Source organism: Agelaius phoeniceus, chromosome 3, assembly GCF_051311805.1.
Source record: "Agelaius phoeniceus isolate bAgePho1 chromosome 3, bAgePho1.hap1, whole genome shotgun sequence".
Taxonomy (NCBI): Eukaryota; Metazoa; Chordata; class Aves; order Passeriformes; family Icteridae; genus Agelaius; species Agelaius phoeniceus.
In genome coordinates, this window is record NC_135267.1 from 10436024 (window position 1) to 10449654 (window position 13631).

At 44.9% G+C, this 13631-nt stretch overlaps 2 protein-coding genes across 7 annotated transcripts in view; one reads left to right on the forward strand and one right to left on the reverse strand.

The window, feature by feature from the left end:
- Positions 1–219: 219 nt before the first annotated feature.
- Positions 220–2812, reverse strand: TSTD1 (thiosulfate sulfurtransferase like domain containing 1). The gene is made up of 4 exons (XM_054629278.2): positions 2659–2812; positions 2385–2540; positions 1996–2155; positions 220–638 (listed from the first exon to the last, which is right to left on the reverse strand). The coding sequence occupies exons 1-4, from the start codon at positions 2735–2737 to the stop codon at positions 575–577; spliced, it is 459 nt and encodes a 152-aa protein (XP_054485253.2). The 5' UTR covers positions 2738–2812; the 3' UTR covers positions 220–574.
- Positions 2813–4904: 2092 nt separating this feature from the next.
- Positions 4905–13631, forward strand: part of USP45 (ubiquitin specific peptidase 45) — a 50446-nt gene continuing 41719 nt past the window's right edge. For 3 of the 6 annotated variants that reach the window (XM_054628975.2, XM_077176552.1, XM_077176553.1), the window contains exon 1: positions 4906–5060. The gene's annotated coding sequence lies outside the window, so the exon portion shown is untranslated. Of the gene's footprint in view, positions 5061–5499; positions 5519–7841; positions 7949–13631 lie in introns of those variants that run through there. The other 3 variants (XM_077176554.1, XM_054628977.2, XM_054628974.2) reach the window with 3 other exon arrangements.

Here is a 13631-nt window from a genome sequence, read left to right on the forward strand (position 1 = left end):
TGGTGGCTTATCAATACAGCTAAGCATGATGAATTATACATTTAACTAAATCATGAAATCCTCTATACATTCTGACCTTAATGATCTTCAAAAGACATTGTTAGTCCTGGTGAGGCCTGGCACAACAGAGCCAGCAGCAGGTTTCTGTTGTCCCCCTGACCCCTTGATACTAGAATATCTGCAGTTTGACTATTCTAAACCAACTACCCAACACAGGTATTCGAGAAATAAAAATTTTATTTGCCTTATCATCATTCGTTTAAACAGTCATAAACTACATTATACAAAAAAGTAAACATAATCTGCACTTAGGTTCTCTTCACATGCATTCACCAAAACCATAACCCAAAATAAAGGTTGAAAGGTTGAGCAAATTTAGTGTCCTCTGTTTGTACCATAGTCTTTGGGTATAATTTAAACCAAGCAGTTGCTATGCATGGCTGTTTGAAGGTGAATGTCCATTCATACAAGAAGCCAGTAGTGAGCTTTATTATGGAAGCAGAATGCATGTGATTTACTAAAACCTCCAAACCATCCTGAAGCCTTGATTGGGTAAGGGGTGGGACTGTCATCTTCATTTCTTTTCTGGAGGTTCATGTTTTACCCAGTCATCAAAGCCACCAGCATACTGCTGAACTCTGAAAATATGCAGAAGATACCTTTCTCAAGAAGAGTCCTTAATATTGTCTCTTAAAGAGGACACAGCAAAAAAAACCCCAAACCTGAAACCAAAAGTAAAAAATAAACACCCCAAGCCCCACAAATCAACAAAACCCCCCTACAAGAGATTAAAATAAAGAGAAAACACAGAAATTCTCTGCAACCATATACATTTGTACCTAGCTTCAATGAGCCAGACTGACATTCCTTCTACTCTAAGACTGCCTGCTTCCATGCAGTGAATTCTGTAACTCTTTTCTTCCAAATTACAATGTTGGAGTTCAAACATCAAGCAAGAAATAGTAGCTGGATCAATAAAACAGTTGCCAGTTCTTTTTTAAAAGAGTGAGAAGAGACTCACAGCACTGGGAGATATTTATTTCATCTATTTATTATGTCTAATACTTCACTTGTCACCAAATAAACCCTGCACACTGATCTTTACTTCTTTGCAAACCTACATGCTCTATAGGTCTGACATCAACCTGTGCAAAACTAAACTCTGTAAAACAAAAATCCACTATGCAAAACAATATTGACTCCTTCAATTTGGCATAATGAAAAACAGGTAATGGAGGGTATTTTTTTTACTCTGAAACAAGAACATGCTTCCATACTTTTGACTAGAATTAGTGTGAATGTTCCAGTTCCTGAATTGCAGTTCAGTGAAAACATGAGCAAATAACCAATGTCTTAAATTTTATCTGCAGTCTTCAAGACAGTGAGGCACCTTCCAAAGATAGGTTTAACAACTCTGCAAACCAAATGCTGCATTTCACTCTATCATCTCATGGTTTTGTCAGCTATTGCCTTCACTGCTTTCCTCCTGGCAAATAATCCAAAGCTTTACAGGAAGTGCCACTGTCAACAGTGAACTGTAAACGTGGAACTGCAATTCAACAAAGGGTGTGGTTTCTCAAACTATTATTTAAGACGGTACTACTAACAAAGCAAGCAGTTCTCCACCTTTACAGCCTTCCTGCATCTCAGGACTAGTGCTTATGGAGCTCTTTAAGGAAGAAACATCTCAGCAAGGGAGCCCTGAGAGGCAGAAGGACCCTTCAGTGGCAGCGTGGTCTTGCAGCAGTTTGTGTCACCAGTGGCACATGTGCAGAGCCGCTCAAGGGCTGTTTTACAGGGTGGTACATCTCACTTTGCTGCAACACCCAATGGCATCTCCAGGTTCACTGGAGACAAAAGGAGGTGTCTAACTCAAATACCAATTGTTTTGTTCATATTCCACATGTAATTTTTACCCTTGCACACAAGATGAGTATGTGTTCTGCTTCATGGGGGGAAGCAGCATTAATCCCATACTTACACACAAAGTCATACCTGCTGAAACCCAAGGACATGGCAAAACCAAGTGCTTGTTTACTTCTTGTTCCTGCCAAACAGGAGAAAACCACAGGGTCTGACTTGGATGGCATATTTTGATTATACTGTTCCTTGAACTCCGTTGGGTCCATTTGTAGAGCTTCTACTAATTCACCCACTGGGAAATACAGAAAACAAGCTATTGTTTACTCTGCATCCAAAGACAGGTTTGCATGGTTTACAGGTTCGCAGGACTTCTAACTCCTCTGGAAGAACAGTTCAGCCTCATTACATGCCAGCGGCTTTTTAGCAGCGTTCCTCTTTGCTCAGTCACCACCACCTGAGCATTCCAGCCAGGAGGAACACGGAACACCCGGCGCCTGCAAGCAGCGGCGCTGACAACTTACGCGGTATGTTGATGGACTCCGGGATTTTTCCGAACCTGTCGATCTCCCACCTCTCCCGCACGTCAATGTGAAGCACGTTGGCCTTTTTCAGGTCTTTGAGCTCCTGGTAGGAGAGGTTCGGCGCCGCGGCGGCGCAGAGGCGGCGGCAGGTGGGGCCTGGCGGGAGGCACAGCCGGTCAGCCCGGCCCGGGACGCGCCGAACGGAGCCACGCGGGGCTGTCCCCGGGCGCCGGCCAAACCCCGCACGGACCCATCCCCGCCCGGCCCCGCTCACCGGGCGCTGCCACCCGGCTCCAGCCGCCGCCCGCCGCCCGCAGGGCCCGCGCCGCCCGCCACCAGCCCCCGAGCCCCATGCCGGCTCCCTGGCGATGGCGGCCGCCCCGCCCAGCCCAGCCAGGCCCAGCCCAGCCCAGCCAGGCCCAGCCCAGCCCAGCCAGGCCCGGCCCCGCCGGCGGGGAGGAGACACCGCCTTCCCCGCAGGGGCGGGGGCCGCAGCTTTGGTGCCGCTGGCTGCGCAGGGGAGCCCGCCGGGGTGGCCACGCGTGGCACCTGCCAGGTGACACAGAGACACCGCCTCCGGCCTCGGTACACCCGGCATCTACCCTGCATTGCCTGGGCAGGGTAAATTCTACCGGCCTGCCCAAACTGGGGAGACGCCCGAAAGTAGCAAAGGCTGGGAGATGAAACAGAGATGAGGAATTTTGATGCCAAATCAAATTTTAAAAATGCCAGCCTCTGAGTGTAACGTCGAGGAGAAAAGGTGATTTTAGCACTGGCCTGCACCACTTTCACCAGTGTCACTGTCCCCTTACAGCCACAGGACATGTGGTCCAGGCACCGATCTCATTTCTGGTGACGAATGAGCAGATGAGAGGGAAGGGCATGAGCTGCATCACAGGAGGTTTAGGTTAGATATTAGGAAAACCTCCACCCAGAGGGTGTCAGGCACTGGAACAGCCTCCTCAAGGAAGAAGTGGTCATGGCCCCAGACCCACCAAAGTTCAAGAAGTGTTTGGACAATACTCTGAGGCACATGGTGTGTAATTCTCCTCTACTGTGCACAGTCAGGAGTTGGACTCAAACATTGTATGTCCCCTCCAGCTCAGGATATTATATGAACTGATGATCCCTGTTTTCAGTTTTGAATGTTTTGGTTTTGAACTGAAACCCTAGATTTAGGTTTGAAGCTGTCAGTCAGTCTTCTAGCCACAAGGACTAATGGCCAAGACCTATGTGAGTGAAGAAATGAGGGTCCTTCTGTTCCACATATTTTAAACTAGTATTCCATATTTACTGCATACCTTTATAATATGTTACATACCAGCAATTCTAGTTTTTAAAAGCAGGCATGCTGGATCTTCTCATAAAAGATGCACTTTGAGGAGTAGGTTGTTGAATCTTTACTAATTAGAGTTTTCCTTCTCAAAAGGAGAACAAAATATTTCTTGGTACTGTAAAGTGTGACAAATTGAACTTGGCACATATAACTGGTTCACTAGCTGCCCTTCTGCCAGCCTCTCCATATGGCCTCCTTGACAGGCATTTGCAAATTGTCTGTCTGAAGCAGTATATCTATATACAAATTGAGGTTTAATGCATTTTCCATTTCCCACAAGGTAAGGATATAATACACTATGTTTAGAAATTATCTTCTGAAGTATAATTTGCTGTATAGTTTATCTTTGGTAAAATAATGACCACAGTTAATCTCCACTTATTGCATGTATCACCATAAGGACCATAAAGCGTTCAATGTGAAGCACCAGAACACTTGTCATATGAAATACGTATTCACAGGAAGAAGCATTTTCATGGTTTTGATTTGACCCTGGATCATACTATGTACAGAAAGAGAGAACACACCTTGTTTTCTGAAATAGGAAGCATTCACCAGCCATCTTGTGAAAAACTCAGAGAATTTGAGGTCAGAACAGACAAAGCTTAGCAAATTCCCACAGCTTGGTGAAAAGGAGGGAAGCAGCACATCCAATTCTCCTTTTGTCTTTATGGCTGCATTCAGCCAACTCCTCACAGCTTCCTTCATTTCACCTCGTGGGACTCTCTCTCCATTTCACCTCTTCTTCACTTGACTTTCCAGTTCTGTACAACCTCCCACACTCAAACCCAGCGGCACCCAACCCAGTTTCCAGTAGCTCCTCCTTCGAGTGCTGGACATCCTTTACTCTGCGTGCCCTCGGTTCTCCTTCCAGTCCCTCCCACGGTGGCTGCCTCGAAAATCCAGGGCCCAGACCCTGCTGCGTAACCTCTGAGCACGACTTTCCACCGCCATCCCTGCGCGCTGCCAAACCTCCTCTTAGCGCGCTGCCCACGGGCACAAACCCAGCGCAGCATCTCCAGTTCTTTCAGCAAAATTCAGAAGTGAAGGTCACCCCAGCCTTTGCCCTGAGTTTCCAGAGTGCCCCGCAGCCAGACCTGTCGCTACCTGTTGCCTCTCGGCGGGCCCCGGTGCGCTCCCGGACGGCCCCGCTTCCCCCCGCCCTTCCCACCCGGGACACGCGTTGTGCCCTGGAACCAGCCCCAGCCCCGCTGCCACCCGAGCGGAGCCGCCTGGGCCGCGGCTGGGGCGGGGAGCGGCGCGGCGAGGCCGGGGGCGGAGCGGAGCGGAGCTTCCTCCGCCGCTTCCTGCCGCCGCCCGCCCGCCGCCGCCGCCGCTCCGTGAGTGCGGGGCGCGGGGAGGGGGCGGGCGGCACAGGCGGGGGGCGCCGAGCCCGTCCTGCGCAGCCGGGGAGGGTTGCGGAGCCTCCGCCGCGGCCCGAGGGTCGGGCTGGGCCGATCGGCCCCGCCATGGCGGCGGCCGGGCCCGCGGCCTGCGGAGCCGAGTCCCGGGGGCCGGGCGGGCGCGGGGCGCGGGCTGGGGGCGGCGGGAGGGGGCTCTGCCCCGCCGTGGCTCCGGGCCGGGCGGGCCGCCCCTCCCCGCTGCCGCCAGCGCCCGCGGTAGCGCTGTCCGCCGCTTCTCCCGCCGGGCTGGTGGCCAAGTGCGTGCGGCTCGTGTTGGGTCGCCGGGACGAGCTGCTGGTGGCGACCGCCCGCTGTCGGTGTGGAGCGGGTTAACCCCGCCGAGACACGAGAGCGGCAGCGCCGGGCCGCCTCCGTGAGCCGCAGCGCGTCTCTCGGTGTGTGGGACTGAGCGCGGTCGGTCGGTGGCAGCGCCTGTGGCCGCGTTGAACGTACGGCCCGGTCACGGCGTAGGGCGCGGGGCTGCCGAGCGCGCCCGGCTCCGCGCTGCGTGTGCCGGCCTGCAGCCGCCGCGGCCTCAAGCGCCGGGTTGGGCGGGCGCGGAACCGCCCGTGCCCGGGGATTGAAGGACAGCCCGGTGCCGGTCCTCGGGGTTAGCCAGAGCCGTGGTGTTCTATACCCATAGCTGCAACCCTCCACGTTTTATTTATTATTGGGATTCTCTGTTTTGATTCCTGGTTTGGTTTTTTTTTGTTTGTTTTTTTTTTCTTTCTTTCTTTCTTTTGCTGTCATTTGTCCTTTACTTTAGGACTTTGTCCCGCCCTTGCTGTACCTGTGTTGCTACTTGCACTATTAAACAGGATATGCCCAACAGCACATTACACGTAGGTGCAGTAGAATGATGACAGCAAGAACGTAGAAGCATATGGCAATAGCTGCCGGTATAGCACTGTATTCTAGTTGCATGTCATCTTTAACTACAAGTATTTCCCAATTCCATTAAATAATCCTCTCATACAAGCATAAAGAACAGACTTGTCTTTTAAGGATTCTTTCTGCTCTCGTTTTCTGGCTTTTAAAACAGAAACATAGTAATGGCACGAGCATGTGCAAGCTTGAAGCAGATTATGCCTTTGTGAAATTATTCTCGTGTTTACTACATTTGTAAATATTTTGTCAGATTTCTTCATGAAATATTGAAGAACTGGTGTTCTGTGGCTTCATTTCTGTGAGATTCACAGAACTGCAGCTAGTGTCTCAGGGGTTCTGTTTGGAGCATCAGTTGTAGATCGAGGACAAGTTGTTCCGCTTCAGACTTGCCATCAAAGCAAACTGGGGCAGTCTGTTTGGAGGAAGAAAATGGAATTAAATTTTTAGTTCTTGATGGCAAGACTTGGACTTTCAAAGAGCTCAAACTAGTAGTAACTTACTGTTTTATCTGTTCTACCCTCACTGATCAACCAGGACACCCTTCCAGAATAGGTGGGAAGTTACAGGCAGCCATTGTCTTTCTGTATTTTCTCCAACTCAGCCCTTTAGGTGGAGGTACAGCAGGAGCCTTAGCTTAAAGTATTGTATTGTGTGGGTTTCAGCCTTCTGTCTCACACACATGCTTCAACCACAGTTCCTTTTTTATTTCTTTGAATTCACAGGATGAGCATTTCTCCAAAGTTCATCCTTTGCTCATATTGCCCTTTATTTTCTGGCTGCTTTTTCCCCAGTTTTTGCCCACATGGTTATCCTAGCCAGGTACTGTGAGTTCACTGGTTACTTTCCAGCTGTTTCAGTTCTTATGCCCTCAGATTTTCTGTGGTGATGGTACGGTAATGTTGTTGTTTATATCATGAGAGTGCACAGTCTGTCATCTGACTGCCTTTTCGCATGCAAAGTTTTTACCTTGCAAGCCAACATCATTAGTTATAAGCTATGGCTCTTTTTATGGTACTTAGGTGGTTTTTTTTAAAGGATGAATTTTTTAGGAAGACCTATGTTGGACCACACATGCATCTTCCCAGATGTTTTTCCCTTTTGGTATGTTATAAAGAAACCCCACACATTTAATGTGGGATAAAGAACATAAGCAAAAGTTGCAGTTTGCTTTATGGGGCTGAATATTGCCAGGTTTATCTGAAATTTTCCATAAAACTTTGCTCTAAGATACTAGCAAAAAATATATCATCAAAATGCTACTCTTTTTACCCACTTAGAGCTTTAAAATACTCTAGTCATAAACCCATTTACAGAGTCTTCTCAGTTTTGCTTCTGGACATTTCTGTGTTCATCCTTAGAGGTAATTTTTCTGTGGCAGGTGGTTTTAGAAGGAAATCCGAGGGGGATTGTGGAGGATACACATGAAAGTTGATAGGACGTGCTTAGCATGAGCAGCTGGCTGAAGTGGATTACTGAAAGTGAGAGAGGCTGTGAGATTTTTACTGTCACTTGGAAAGTTGTGTCTAGCAGCCAAAGCCTCCATCTCACTCCTTGCTCCAAAAGTACATCAGTGTCTCACCCTTTTTTAGGACTGGAATACAACGTCAGGATTGGCGTTTGAGCTCCAGTGACAGTGTAGGATGTGTGATGTGCCTTTGGGCTAGGACACATCTTGGAGATGACGCTTTCAGAATTTCAGATGACATTTTCCAGGGGAAGAAGCTTCGCTGCCACTACCAGTCAGCAATTCTGGTCCTTTTACTGCTCTCGCAGGCAGCAGGGGCTTGTTTTGCGCAGAGGTTTCGGTGGCTGTCAGAGCTCTGAGCCTCCTGGCCTGCTGATGGGTGACGCTGCCCAGCTGCTGACCGTGATGGATGTGGTGCCTCTTTTGATTGCCTGACACTTGGTCTAGTGGCGAGCAAGGCAAAATGCCACAGGTAATGCTCGGAACAGGCGTCTGAAATGTATCAAGTTGCGGCTTACATCAAAACATGTAGCAGTTCTGCGGAGGATCTGGCGTTGCTGATCCATACAGGGACCTTTCACAGATGTTTTCTGAAGTGTCTTTGGACTTAATCTGCACATCTGTGCTGTTCCTTCACCCCTTTGGTGCCAGGCTGCTGTTTACAGCTGGGCAGTTCTATTAAGTCATATTGTCCTGGTTTAGGGCTAATCTGGGAGAAAACCTCCGAAGGGGGCCCCTCTAGAAAGCAAACCCACACGGCCCCTTCCCCCAACCTGTTCGAGAAGGATTCCTCGGAGAGGAGTGGAAAGAACCTGTTTATTTAACAGGCACAGCACCCCCAGCACACAAAATGAACAATACCAGATAAAAACACTCTTTCACCACTCTGAAAAAGATGACAAATTCAGAAAGTCTCTCTTGGGGGTGGTCGCTCTGTTCTCAGTCTCTCCAGTGCTGGGGCAGCTGCTGCAGCAACAGAGTGCAAACTCTTGGTGTTCCCAGGTCCCAGTCCGGAGCAGGTTCAAGTGGTTCCAACAAAGGGAAAGGAAAAACAGTCCAGGGAAAAATTCAGACTGCTTAGCTAAACTAACCAATGAGCAGAAGCAAAAAGCAGGAGCAAGAGCAAAGCAAAAAGCAAAGCAAAAAGCAAAAGCAGCACTATGTACTGCCCCATCTCTGTGTCCTGCCAGCCGTGGGGGAGCAGCTGATAGCAAAACCAAAACAAAACATTCTCTCTTCAGAGCCAGTCTTGAAGGCACAGAACATAATATCCAGCATAAACAGAACACACACATGGGGATACAAGCATAACATCACCCTAGGACACATATGAAAATGCTAATTTTTCCCAGTATTCAGTGTGTGCTCTGCCCTTTCAGTGTGACCCAGGTTTTTCTTTGCATTAGCAACGTAAAATGATACAATTTTAACTTGAAAGTTTGACAACAACTAGTGACACTGCTGGAATTTAGGCTACCTCAGATGAATTAAGGGATTGAGGTAAATGTATCTGCCCCAGCTTCTTTGAATTCAGGTGCTCACTGATGAAATAATTAACAATACTGGTTTCACAGCTAATGGGCAGTCCTACTGGGAGAGTATTGCCCATATCCAAATAGTACCTGGAGATTCTCTTTAGACTCACTTGGCTACATTTCATAGGTTCAGTATGCTTAGATAGGCTGGTGAGTTTTGCATAATTTTTATCTTGTTTGCATTCTAGTAACGCAACTGTAATCCTCCTAGTTAATCAAGAATCAGAAAAATATTGTAATAGATACTGCACAGATACGAACAAAAATGTGGCACATGTCACAAAGAGCTCGCACCCTAATTATAAGAGGAGGGGAACAGTGGATCTAGGCAGATGGAAGCAGTGATATGACATTAATCTGTGCAGCAGGTTATTTCTCTAACAGACTGGTGGTGGTCTGGTCTGTGTTTCTTATAAGCATCATGGTGAAGGTACAGCATGGGAAGACTCACTAAGGTGACACATTTCAACATTTAGTAAGCGAACTGTGGACATTCTAGGAGGAGAGACTCATCTTCCAAGTGAGAAGTGCAAGATGGTAAGATGGGAAAGGGTTTTGGGAAGTGCAGACAGTGAAGATAGTTTGCTTCTCCAACTCTCTTGCATAAAAATGTGAAGAGGAATAACCTGGTTGGTTGGTGGGTTGGGTTGGGTTGGTTTCTCAAGGAAAAGTGATTTTTAGTTCATACTAGCCCTGTAACTTTTATTGGTCTTAGCTCTACTGAATTACTTAGCTCTACTGAATTATATTTTCCATTACTGTAAAATATAAATTTTTAAAAAAATAGCAGTTACTTATTTTAGAAACAACATTCAACTCTTGTAAGTATCTAAATATATACTTTATGAAGAGGGTAAATTTCTAAATATAGGCATATTAATGCTGTTAAATATAGACTATAACAAGCATATCTTAAATTTAAAATAGTCTAGGCACACCATAGATTTAACTTAACAAATTCAGCAAATTGATTTTTGGCACTCTGTCAAATCTGAAGCTTTTAAAATTAGATAGGCAGATCATTCTGCTGCTTTTGAAGTGGTTTGTTCTTTCTAGAATGGTGGAAATGAGCAGTTGAGTGAGGAGGTTTTGATCTTAATCAGCTTTTTGTAGGAAGATTGACATTAGGAGTCTTTTAAGAAGTAAGAAGTCAACTGAGAATAGCTAGTGATGGCGATGATTGTGCTCTAAAATCTTGTGTGCTGAGCTCAAAGAATCTGAACATGTTTGGAAGGATTAGTTCTTAGTTTTGTACAAAATGATTTTTTAAAAGGAAAAGGTTTAGAGTTTTTTAATCTAACTTTTTCTAGTTTTTGTTTTGTTTTTTTTTCCCAAGGAAACTGCATAATTTCTATTTAAGATTTTTACTGTGTGCCAAGTGGAGATGAGAGTAGGGCTAACATACCCTCTAAACTCAGGTCTTTCTATCACAAAAATCAGTGTCTTTTTATTTGTCAGATTCATTAGTCAAATATTATGTGCACCATGACTTGATTTTATGTGTACAAAATAAAAAGTTTAAATATATTTGTTTTTCCATCACAAAAGAATACTTCAAGGGATGATTCATGGTGATCTCTTTCTGCATAGGAAAAGGAGAGTATTTCCCCTTTAGGGTAGTTGGTGGCTGTAGACAGAAAATTCTCATTGGACATATTAAAACAAATATGAGAATGGGTTGGAAAGAGGCAAATCATGGGAATACTACCATGGTGTTTAATCTTCAGTGTGTCAAGTTAGTTTTGTCTGAATTGTTTCTTTTCTCTTTTGCCTGTTTGTCCTAAGTGGTTTGTGCCTGTGACCAACAATAAGGTATAGAGTATCCCTTTTGGTTTTTTCTTAGCTATATTTTATGCTTTCTTGAGTCTGTTTGTTCAGGATTTTCATTTTAACAAAAACTCAAATCTTTTATTTCTCATAAACTGAAATATTTCTGAAGCATCCCAAGTTTCTTCCTTGTTTAACTCAATTAAATATAATAATCAAATTCCTGTCATAAGCATTCTGATTTTGAAATTGATTGATGTTGATCATGTTTTTATTAAATGGAGTCTTTAATTTGTAATGTTTTCAGTCCCTGAATGTACTGGAAAAGGGCAGGCAGTACTCCACATACACTTGCATCGTAGATCATGTGGAGTAGCTCGTTGCTGTTACCTTTCCATCACACTTCTGTGTTTTCAAAATCAGGCACAAACCCTGGCTGTCTCAGTCCTTGATATGCTCTGGTTTTTCCAAGAGCTCACAGGTCAGTAACCATTTTCTGATGGATGTCTGTCTGTGTGGATGTCCATGGAGAGTAATTAATCTAATGGTCCGTGTTGTCTTTTCCTCCGCCTGCTCTTAGTGAAAGGAGGCTGAAAAGTGTCTGGGCTGTGCAGTGGGAGTGCAGCTCCTTGTGCCAGTGTTCATTTCTAATGCCATGTTGATTAGGTTGGGCTTGAAGTGCCATGCTTTCAGTCATTGTGGGTGTCAGCTGACACTGTTTATGCCCTGTGTCCTCAGGGTCCCTAGGAGGTGGGTCCAGCAGTGGGCTGTGTTTGCCCTGATCCAGGTTGTATCCATCACCTGTGCTGTGGGCCACAGGATTTCACATGTGGGAAAGGCTTGTGTTTCAGCTGGTTGGGACCACTATTATTTATTGGAGCTCTCTAAGTGTACTGATACGAAGATGACTTTCACTGGGGTGAAGTCTGTGCTTTGGACAGTCTTACATAATCTGTCCAAAGAGATCAAAATTGTTATGCTGAAATGAACTCATAGATTGTTTATGTCAATGTTGAATCACCTAAACACAGCTATGTTCCTTTAGGGAGGACATTTTTGCTGTCTTTGCTATTGACTCTTTGCATAATTTAGTTTAAGGTCTTGTGTTTTCTCACAGCAGCTCTGTTGGCCCTACTGTTTGATGAATGTCTTGATGAATCTTGTGCTCAGTTAAGTGGCAGTGTGACAAGAGGTGATGGGTAGTTTCACATGAAACTTGGGTACATATGAGAAGCTGCCAAGGCAGAAAGATACAGCTGAAGTTGTTTGAGCCTTCTCATGTTCTAGGGATGCCAGGTTGCATGGCTGTTGATGGACATTAGGTGTGCTAACATCTGTTGAACATATATAGTCAGGAGCTGGAATATTTAGACCTTTCTTAGTGTATGAATAGGAATTGTGAACCCACAAAATCAGCAAAGCTGAATTCAGTGGTGCTGTTCACTTGCATGTCTAGGCTTTATATCTATTTAGGAAAATTTGAAATCTGTAATTTAAGAACATCATGGTATTTAATATAGTATAAGCTAATTTCTATGTAAATGTAGCATTTTATATAAAAAAATAATGGGCTGTGTTTTGAAGGATTGAGGAGACATGATGCTGTTGATGCAGTGAGTAAAGATTTCTTTTATACTATACAAAAATGTGACTTGTGCATAGCAAATCTCTCATGGGTAGGTTCATGCAGAAAACCTCTGGCACTAACAGTATGTGGGGATGTAGGGCAGATGCAGGGATGTCCAAATGTATAGGAACTTGAAACAGGAGCTTGGTGGTGCAGATTGCCTGCTTTCCTTCAGGGAAGGCTGTTCAGGTGTCAGTGGTGGTGGTGCTCTGATATCAATATTGATGACTGTTCTGCTCACTGGCTTAGTGGATAAGTAAGGAGAGGGAATATTGAATTCAGTGTACTGGTTGATTCCTGTGTCTCTCAGAGCTTCAGTAATACAAAGGTCTAAATGCATATACAGAAAGGATTAAAAAATCTTGAGTAGACAAACTTGCTAAACTTTGGCAAATTTAACTAATTGATCTGTAGTAAGAATACACCTTTTGCTATTCCCAAATATAGGGCATTTTAGAAGTTTCCTCTACCTAAATGCAGTAGCACAGTTGAAAATCTTTGGTCCTGGTGGCTCAGGTGACATTACTAGCCTGTTTCTGGTACACAACAAGATGTCATTTTATTTCTGAATAGAATGGCTCACATGTTTGCAGTGTATGAGTATTTGACTATTTTACATTCATATGCTTTGTATGTGAAAACAAAAATCTGTTTTTATGAACCACACTATTAAAAGACAAACTGTAAACTAAGCCCCAGCAGCTATCTCTATGGTGCACAGCTACAGTGCTTCAGTGGATTCACATTTGGATTTTGATTAAATGACTGGTGTGCTGAAATCTGTAATGATTCTTTTTAAAGTTTACTGGCAAATATCTATGCTTTAATTCTGTTCCTCATAGGACTCCTTGATTAATGACACAAATTTCCTATGAGAGACTTCATCTTATGGATTCTCTAATGTTTAACAGAGGGATCAGTTTGCTCTCCAGTCAGTCATCCATTGTAGGATAGAGCACTTTAATCAGATTTGGAAAACTTTTTTATTTTCTTACACTGTTTGAAATTGCTCAAAAACCTTTAGGGAATGTGCCAAGGGTAAATAATGACTGAAACCTTTCATGAGGGATATATGTTAAGGAAGAGAAACATTTGTTTTGATGAAGTTTTTCTGGTATATTGTGGTTGTAATAACTTACTTTGTAATAACAAAAATAAAGAAAATCTCAATACCTCAGATATTTAACACCTCTGCCTAGAAGTGAGTGTCCCCTTTTCCTACAGCT

Excerpts from the sequence above, each read along its gene's own strand:
- TSTD1 (XM_054629278.2), bottom strand. The coding sequence starts at position 2,737 with ATGGGGCTCGGGGGCTGGTGGCGGGCGGCGCGGGCCCTGCGGGCGGCG. Across the intron at positions 2,541-2,658 it reads GAGCCGGGTGGCAGCGCCCG|GCCCCACCTGCCGCCGCCTC; the intron begins GTGAGCGGGGCC and ends GCCTCCCGCCAG. Across the intron at positions 2,156-2,384 it reads GGAGTCCATCAACATACCGC|TGGGTGAATTAGTAGAAGCT; the intron begins GTAAGTTGTCAG and ends TGTATTTCCCAG.